Raw genomic sequence first — 9,768 nt, forward strand, 5'->3', positions numbered from 1 at the left:
TAATAAACAAAGATGTGACAAACGAGCAAACGTCGTGCCTTGTTTTGTGTGTGAAGAGACAAAATTTGTGCTGCCTTTGTTTATTTTTACTCTTCATTTTACAGGTTTTGTGCAGTTTCGCGAAAAAAGGTACAGTGTGTTTGCAACATTTATTGGTGAAGTTACATGTTGCTGTTGAATATCCCTCACTTGTGTTGGAGAAAACTCAAATGATGTTAAATATGTCCACTGTGGGCTATTGCAAGAACATGGTGGTCAATTCTTCGGTAATGAAAAAATTCTGGCCAAATTGTACACATTTGACCTTTTAAATATCTAAATAGTGATTATCTTAAGTTATTTGATTTGATTTTGTAGTTAAAGATTGCTCATTTAGTGCACATTTGTTCTGTGGAAATGCATGTTTGTTATTTATTATCTAGGGGCCACTTTTGGGTCATTTTACTGCCCTACTGAGGTTATTTACACACACACACATTTGTTGTAAATAACACATCTATATTTAATGGAATTCATAGTTTTATATTTGTATCAATAAAAGTTAAGCACAGGTGGTGGGAGCAGGGGGCCCAAATCAAGTTCTGCTTAAGGCTTGGACCAGCCCTGATAAACACTCATTCTGGTGTAATGACAAACAACTGTTCATATGGTGAGTGTTCACTTGTGTATTTATTTATTTATGTCAGTCAGTCAGTCATCATCTACCGCTTTATCCTCTGCCAGAGGGTCGCGGGGGGTGCTGTGCCAATCTCAGCTACATCGGGCGATAGGCGGGGTACACCCTGGACAGTTCGCCAGTCCATCGCAGGGCCACACACAGATAGAGACAAACAACCATTCACTCTCACACTCACTCCTATGGTCAATTTAGAGTGTCCAATTTACCTAATCCCCACATTGCATGTTTTTGGACTGTGGGAGGAAGCCGGAGAACCCGGAGAGAACCCACGCACACACGGGGAGAACATGCAAACTCCATGCAGAAAGGCCCTTGTTCCAACCGGGGCTCAAACCCGGGTCTTCTCGCTGCAAGGCGAGAGTGCTAACCACTACATCACCGTGTGGCCCTATTTATTTATGTATTTATTAAAAAAAATGTAGGTCATTTTATCTTAAACTTTTTACAAAATAATGTTTTACTCACTATTTTTTGGATATTTATAGATTCTTTTCATATCATAAATGTCTTTCATTTTGAACTATATGCTGTTCCGTATCAAAACAAACACTTTTATTTATAAATTATGCAAAATAGTGTCACAACTGTCGTTTGTTGCTATATCATAATCCCCCACAAAGCTGGATTTTTGGCCCCTTCTTACCCAGATTTGTAGTTCAGGTGGCCCCCAGATTATCTGAGTTTGAGTCCCCTGCACTAGACTTTTTTTTTAACTATGAGTTGAATTAGTTAAAACGTGATCAATTAAAGCCTTGAAACATACTTTTTTTCAAGTTTAAATGTGAAAAAGTATATATTAGCACTACATATGTTATTTGAGCTAGTGGTTCCATGTATCTGTAAAAAGAACTACAACTTCCAGCGTGTGTGACGCCCCCCTCTCTCGGCCAATCACAGCTCTCCTCTCCTCGTGTTGTTTTGTAGGAAGTCCTCTCTCTCTCTCTCTGTGCTCCTCTGACTTGTTTTGGATTTTATTTACAACACGTGGAGCCACGGGGAGAATTTTATTTTTATTTTCCCCTGCTGTCTGTCCAGTTTCTCAACAGTTTGCTGACTTCTTCCACACTGACAGCGACTCCACTTGCAGCTGTACTCCGACCTTCAGAGACCATGTCCGCGGGAGGCCGCACCACCAAGAGCCGGGCTATCCCCGCTGTCAGGCGGGTCGCTATCCACGATGCAGCGCACATGCCCGTGGACTATTCCACGACCCCCGGGGGAACTCTGTTCAGCACCACGCCAGGAGGTAACGACCCGGTCAAGTGACATGTGGCATTTAATGACTAAATATGACTCACTGGGATTTACATGACACATTTCAACATCAGCGTTTATTCATTTTAGACTACTTTTTAATTGTGTTTTTGACTTGTTGTCACAATAGCATGGCTAGTTTTATTTTTAAATCCTTGTAAAGCTACTTTTTTTCACAAAAAGTTTTACTCTATGTGCTTTTCAAAGTAGAATATGTATTATAATCACCACTGTTTGTTGTTTTATATTCTATATGTTCTATAATGACCATACAGTGTAATTATTTCTCAATAACCTTATGGGGACACATCCAGTAAATGAAATGAAACATGTATGTAGGTTTAAATTTTTTATAATCGATTATTTTTAATCGTTTGGTCCATAAAATGTCAGAAAATGTTGACCAGTGTTTCTGAAATGTCTTGTTTTGTCCACAAACCAAAATGATTCAGGTTTAATGACTACTTTGTTATATGGAGCAAAGAAACCAGGAAATAATCACATTTAGGAAGTTGAAAAATCAGAAAATCTTAGTTCATAGTTGACGATTTGGTTCGTAAACAATTAATAGTCGAGTAATTGTTTCAGCCCTAGATTAAAGTAACACATTTGTCAGGAAAAAGGGCAAAGGTCAAGTATTGAGTGTGATCTGCCCTTGAACTTGAACTATAGCATGACCCTGGTTCTCTAAAATCTGGAGTGGAACCCAGAATTAATGTTACTGGTTAAACCTGGTCTTAAATAAATATCTGCTGTGAAAAAGGTTTATTATGCCAGGTTTATTCAAGAAATGCATGAAAATACTCCATTGACAGCTTGTTGAAATATTTATATTATGTATATATATATAAGACCAACTTTCAGTCACATCGTTCTAATCTAAATGACAGTGATCACAGAATTTGACAGTGAAAGCTAATTTTAAGAATAACATAGACATTAAAGGCTTAAGTGGAATGAAGTGTTGAAAGAGTTAAAGGGATTTGACTTTAAATAGGTGAAATAAATAAATGCATTAAAATATAAAATTGGGTAAAATGACTTTGTGTTGTGTTGCAGTATAGTGGTTTAAGACCTGCAGCATATGTCGTGTTTCTGTTAATGTTTGATTGTTGAACAGTTCTGCACATTTCACAGACCTTTGTAATTAGAACCCAAAAGGTTATCACAATAAAACAAACTGGTGCTCATGGTTATTGTGTTAAATGTCAAAAGGGACAGTTGAAGGAGAAAAAAAATGTCTGCAGTTGTAACTGCACTAAATTAATCACCGATTCGTTTGATGGATCATATAGGTTCTGTGATTTCAGCTTTTTAAATCAACCAAAGCTCTTCTGTGACACTGAAATCACTGTCTGTGGACAAATCAAAACATTTTGAAGAAATATAGTGATTAGTTGCAGGTTTTGCAAGTTGCAAAATAAAGTTAATAGTGGTTTAAACTTAATGGGCAAAAAAAAACACTTTATCTTATGTCAAAGTGTTTTGTCTCATGTATGAACCTTATGTCAATATCAGTTGCACTGTTAAATTATTATATTGCAATTATCTATTTAATTTCACTGACCATACGTTTGTTTCCCTAGCACTTACTGACTGCAGGTTTGTATATATTCATATTTTAAGTCTATTTTGCCTGCATTAATGTGTACAGACACTCTGAAGCACTCGTTTTGTCTGTTTTGATTGAAAAAAACAAGTATTCATTTTTACAGACGATGCTGTGTGAGATATGATGTTTTGACTCTTAATTTCCATGGGCATTTGTCTTGATGCTGCTGCAGCTTTAACCTTTAATGCAAATGAGAAATAGAGTGGTTATTGTAAGGACTGTACAGTCAAATATAGGACTGTACCCGCTCATATTCTATTTATAGACCTTTTAGTACTTCACGCTGTAGTCGAGCTTCAGCAACATGTTTACTAGATGTGGTTTACACTGAGCCACAGTGGGTAGATTTAAAGTGGGGGAAAAGAAAAGCAGTTTACTGCTTGTTTTCTAAAATGTTAGGAATCCAAAATATTTTTATATGAATATATATGGTAGTTGCAAAACAACAACAATCCGAGTCCAGCATGAAATAAATTATGAATTGTAAGTAAAGCGTCTCTTTGACTGTGGGAAAATCCACACACTGTGCACGTCTGTATTACATACAACTGATAATGTGTCCTGTTAGTCGGCTCTATGCTGAAAAATCAAAAGTGAATTAGGTCACTGGACGTGTGTTGACGTCAGAAGAAAAAAAAAAGTAGGTCATAGGTGACGGCCTGGTTTTTAGGCAGTAAAGATGTAAAAGTTACTGTAGCTCACTGAGGAACACCTGTGGAATAAGTGATAATGACTTGTTTTAAAAACAAAGCACTGGGTCAGTGGTCGGCAAGTAAATTTGGTCTCGAGCCGCAGCTTAAATATTGGGATAATATCGTATCACAGTGAATCCCACACTTGAAGGTTGAAATTCTGGTTTTAAATCATGTAGACATGCACACATACAGTAGCTCACTGTTTGTCAGTGTTGGTGAGGAATTTACAAGCTCATCTGGCACCAACAACTGTGCCATGTTCAAAGTTGCGTAAATCACCTTTCTTCTTTACTCTGATGCTCGGTCTGAACTCGATCTGCTGCCATGTGACTGGCTGATATTATTTCAGTCACGATTCCCCAAATCCTTGATTCCAGTCTCGATCTTTTTTCTCTTAACACAAATGTCTGCCATTTTTAGGCAAACAACCATCCACAGTTAACCTAATCCCCAAATCTGCATGTTTTTGGATTTTGGGAAAACCCACACGCACACATGGAGAACATGCAAACTCCATGCAGAGAGGCCCTTGTTCCGACCGGGTCGCAAACCCGGGTCTTCTTGCTGCAAAGGCATGAGTGCTAACCACTACAACAACAGTGTGGCCTGGTACAATACAGTTACAGGTGGAAATATCGCTATAGCTATTCTCATAGAGATAACTTCCCTTCCGCCGCTGCCTACTGCAGGAACCAGAATCATCTACGAAAGGAAGTTCCTCCTGCAGTGTCGGACTTCTCCGTTGGCTCTCACGCCTCCAAAACTACCCGACATCCCTGGAGTCACCACACCGCTCAGACCCAACCAGTCCGTCCACAAGAAGCAGCCCGAGCGGACGCCCAGCAGTGACGTCTCTGAGCAGAGCCTGGAAACGGAGGACATGGCAGGTAAGATGTGGACGGAAGAGTGGAGCCGCAGTTTTTTTGTTTTCTGTTCTCCACGATTCTCTTACTTCAACGTCTTTTCTCTCTTCACAGGAGATGATGCCCAGTTCGAAATGGACATCTGATGAGAGTCGTCCACTGGGTTTTTAACATAGTTACGTGGCGGTGAAAAGACGGGCCTAGTTTTACTAAACTGTTTAATCTTCTTTCAGATTTATTCTGGGGGGGGAAAAACCTTGTTTTTGTTTATCTTTGTAAAAGCTAATATGTGTAAAAATGTTGTACTCTTATAAAAAAAAAAAACACTTAAAGTTAAGCATTAAAAAATGACTTACATTCAAGTCACACAAGTCAGCGTTTATTAACATTCATGTCTTATGTGATTTAACTCATTATGTTCAGTGATATACAAATAAGTTAGTAACAGTTAGAGGCCAAATCCAGTATTTTCATGTGTAAAATGTATTACATTTTATCTTAAATTCACTGAAAATAACCTTTTACTTTTTAGAGTCCAGTGCTCTCAAACTCGTGGCCCGTGGACCCCATGCGGCCTCCGAATCAATGTCATGTAGCCCGCCACTTCAATGTCTCTTTTTGATATTTATAAAATTCTTTTTGCCTCTTTTATTCTGAATTTTATATCTCATTCTGTATCAAAACAAACACTTTTATTTTGAAATTGTGCTAATTTGTTACAGGCATTCAATACAATCAATATTTTAGTGATTTTAGAAATTGAGTAAGAAGTTAGACTTATTTTCCCATGGACTTTAATTCAAACTGAATGTTTTTGCAACCAGTAAAGTCGCCCCCTTGTGGCTGTTCGATATAATTTGTTTTTTTTCCTGGTTGCCTGGAAGAAACTGGAAGATTTTGTGCATTCAAAAACTTGGCATTTAAAATTTGTTCCACACACTGTGGTGTTTAATTTACTGTTAGATGCGCTTATTGGATCACTGACAACACATTTTGTCAGTGAGATGTTGATAGAACAGAAATTATTGAAGTTAGAGACACAGCCATACTTGACATACTAAACACTGTCAAAATAAAATTAAAAAAAATCACTGAAATCTGTTCAAGGTAAGAAATAATTTATTGTAATACTGTACATAGTGAACACATAAATGGATCAATGTGACCCAAACATCTTAATAAAGTTAAAGCGCTTGCTTACACCATTTCCTTTGTCATTTCTATGGCATTTAAACATCTCAGCTTCATACATAAGTCCTCTCGTGTACAGCTGCTTCTACAGTGCTTCAGTCATCTCATCTTCTAACAGTATGAATAAACTCATCATATTCTTATATCCTTAATTTTAAAATGTCCCTGCATCACAGCAGTAGCATCTGTCCCAGTGTCCAACATCAGAATGTCTCTGTAAAGTGCCTGTGGACGCTCGGTATGTAGAACATCCACTTTGTGTCTGGTTGTGGGGCTGCACACTCCTCGGTTACAGTCCCCGCGTTTTTCTCCCCCTTTCAACCTTTGCAGGTCTGTCGCTCAGTGGCAGCCGCATTCCTCCACCACCATGTTCTCGTGGTGCCTCATGACCATCTGTCCGTTCTCGTAGTACAACATGGAAATTGGGGCCAGGCGCGTCGGCACACATGACAGACACGGCACCTTGTGTGGGTGATGAAGATTCAGAAGACTCTGGAAGAAGGAGAAGGACATGTGATTAGAGCACATTCGTCAATTATTACTTCACACAGCTTTTGTCTTACGTGAATGAACTCAGTCTTACCTGCATGTATGCGTGGTTGGTCGGGGTGAAGGTCTCGTCTACTGGTGTGGGACAGCTCCCCTCGCAGCGATGGGCGTTGTACCGTTTAGGATAAACGATCCACTCACTCCAGCCGAGCTTCTCAAAGTCCACCCACATGTCCACCTTCCTGCACAGAGGACCCTTCTTCTCCGCCTCTGCTGGCTTGTGAGCAGGAGCAGCTCTGGTTTGCCTCCGCCTCTGCTCCTGGGTCCTGTGGTGCCTCTTGCTCCTCATCCTGGAGCTGCTTGAATCATCCACCGCCCGCTCCTTGTTCAGGCCGACATACTTGGAGTGCTCTGCTGTGCGGATGATGGTCGGCGTCCTGTTGGTGTTCTGCCTGGAGAAGACCACCATCATGACCCTGTCTGTTGTATGGTGCTGGACCCCCTCCTGCTCTCCTTCTCTGACCTCCTCCTCCGCATCATTCATTATCTGCACAGTGTGCTCCTGCTGCAGCCAGTGGTGAAGCATCTCTGTCATGTTGAACACCTTCCAGGAGGAAGTGGATGCCGCAGAATTGGGGTGAGCCCTCAGGTGACCCAGGAACAGCCTCTTCTGTGGGCAGTGGGAGTCGAAACACTGGACTTTCTGGGAGTGGTAGATGTCCACAGAGGCTCGGGAGGACTCGGTGAAGGCGGGCAGGCGGATTCGAAGCTCAGCCAGCTGGATGTCGTCGCTTGCTGACATGGAGGACATGTCAAAGGTGACGGACCACCGTTTTCCAACCTGGTGGCAACCTGGAGAACACGAGAGTGAAGAAAATTGATTAGAACACCAAATTCTCATGAATCTAATCTGCACATTGGGGCTTTTATCCCTACGATTGCATAAGCATTTCAAAACATTCATCAAGCAGAGTTTGATTAATTAGAAACATGATTAAATTATAGTGACTATAGTTTCTGTAGGCGTGTGTTAATGCAAAGTCAGGAATAATGATGCTAAAATCCATCAATGTGGCATTCAAGGAGTGTAGATTATAACATCTCACAATATGAAGGAGATTATTCATGCAGAACATTCCTAATCCAAAACAGAATGTCATATAAATTCTATACCATAATACCAAACCTCATTCAAAAAACACATGATTTGCTTTTAATTTGCTGAATACTCACTTTTAGCGACGAGGCTGATGACAGAGTCGGAGTCGTGCAGACCCGGGTTATCTTCGGCCCTGATCGGGCTCATGGGGACAGCAGCCCGGCGGTCCTCGGTCAGCATAGTCCGGTAGAGCTGCATCATGTAGAGGGGCAGCTTGGTGCTCTGCTGCCGCTGCACTGTGCGTCTGGAGCTGATGGCGCTGAGGAGCGCGTCGGGACGGTGAGCCATAACCAAATCCACCAAGAAGAAGAGAAGCGCAAAGGAGAAATCCAAAGTTAGTCCCTTCATAATTCCACTGCAGGTGCTGTTGTCTCCTCCAGAGGTGAACTCAGAGTGGTCCAGGTCAGATCCAGATATCTGGATTTATACTGGCACACCTCCGAACTGACGTCCTTTGAACACAAGTGTCAATCCTGATGGATGGGGCGTGTGTGTGATCCAACACTGCGCGCTCCAACACTGTGCCAATGTCGTTGTGTATCGAAACCAGTTGGGTCTTTGTAGTGACTCAGGTGTGAAACGATGCGGTGATTGTTGTCGTTTTGTTCGCGTCAGATCCCTTTGATAAGGAGCCGTGACAGTAATTTTGGTTAAGGAGATTATACAAAGCGCACAACTGCGCTGTGATTAATGGGGAACCGAGGTAAAACACAGGCAGGAGTTAATCAGAAATGACTTTCTGTGGCGCAGGTTGAGACCTGTTACTGCGGCTGATGACACGGGAGGAGGGCTCGTGAACGTCAATGTGAGACATAACCCTTATTCAACAAGGTCATATTTTTCATTCTGAATTTTTGATTTAAATTTCTTACTAGTCCATTTGTTTCCTCTAAACATTTATTTGTCAAATATAAAAGAAGTTTCAGCAGCCAATATGTGCCCTATACTCCAAGCTTATAATTGCTTATAAATGTAGTAGTAGTAATACAATAATATTGAAATACAGAATTGTGACACAATTGGGAAATAAAAACCAATCTATTTAAAATGATTATTATTAATAATAAATAAAGACTTTATAGAGACATTCAAAATGTTTGACAATTAAATATGATACAGTTTTATTGGAATAATGCAACAATATGTAGAAAAGATTGTGAGGGCCACTCAGACTAATCCTGCACATCTCTTTATTTCATATACCGTTTCCTATTCTGTGTATTATTTTAATGTATATTAACATTTCTCGTTGATCCTCTAAAATCAACAAATGAAATAAATAATGATTTAGTTTTGTCCCTTTTGGCTCTGATAATCCTGTTTGTTTGTTTTTTTTAGTTTAGTCTTAAATTTCTTTGAAGTAAACAGAAATCAACATTGAATTAAAGGTTTCTTTATTTTTTTTTAAATGAATATATTTCAGGATATTGTGTTGGTTCACTTATTAGTTTACTTTTTACTATTGTGCGCACCTTCAATGAAAATAATACACGATGATTGACAGTTGACTTGAAAGAGACATGAATAATGGCGTGACCTGATCGGTGGTCATTTATACAACAAAGTGCACACTCGACCTCCACAAGAGCAACAAACAGCTGAAGGAAAACTACAAGGCTTTTGATCCTTTTCTGATGAACACGATGTGTAAAGAGAATAAAGCAAATGCAGAAAAAATGACCCATTAGTATTAAAGAATTCCTGTTCTTTGATAGTTCCTTGTTGTAATATCATCAAACAAAAAATATTAGTTTCAAAGGGTAAACTGATGTTTGGGATGAGTGAGATGACAGAAAACCTCTTTATAAATTCTATAGAATACAGAT

At 39.8% G+C, this 9,768-nt stretch overlaps 2 protein-coding genes across 2 annotated transcripts; one reads left to right on the forward strand and one right to left on the reverse strand.

Moving 5' to 3' along the window:
* The first annotated feature begins 1,612 nt into the window (after positions 1 to 1,612).
* On the forward strand, positions 1,613 to 6,303 carry LOC131446409 (eukaryotic translation initiation factor 4E-binding protein 1-like). The gene is made up of 3 exons (XM_058617608.1): positions 1,613 to 1,925; positions 4,930 to 5,127; positions 5,218 to 6,303. Exons 1-3 carry the CDS (start codon positions 1,790 to 1,792, stop codon positions 5,247 to 5,249), a joined length of 366 nt encoding a protein of 121 aa, XP_058473591.1. The 5' UTR covers positions 1,613 to 1,789; the 3' UTR covers positions 5,250 to 6,303.
* Positions 6,304 to 6,329: 26 nt separating this feature from the next.
* LOC131446410 (nodal homolog 2-A-like) lies at positions 6,330 to 8,632 on the reverse strand. Its single transcript, XM_058617609.1, has 3 exons — positions 8,017 to 8,632; positions 6,878 to 7,635; positions 6,330 to 6,786 (listed from the first exon to the last, which is right to left on the reverse strand). Exons 1-3 carry the CDS (start codon positions 8,288 to 8,290, stop codon positions 6,634 to 6,636), a joined length of 1,185 nt encoding a protein of 394 aa, XP_058473592.1. The 5' UTR covers positions 8,291 to 8,632; the 3' UTR covers positions 6,330 to 6,633.
* Between the last annotated feature and the right edge of the window lie 1,136 nt (positions 8,633 to 9,768).

This window comes from Solea solea, chromosome 19, assembly GCF_958295425.1.
Source record: "Solea solea chromosome 19, fSolSol10.1, whole genome shotgun sequence".
Classification (NCBI taxonomy): Eukaryota; Metazoa; Chordata; class Actinopteri; order Pleuronectiformes; family Soleidae; genus Solea; species Solea solea.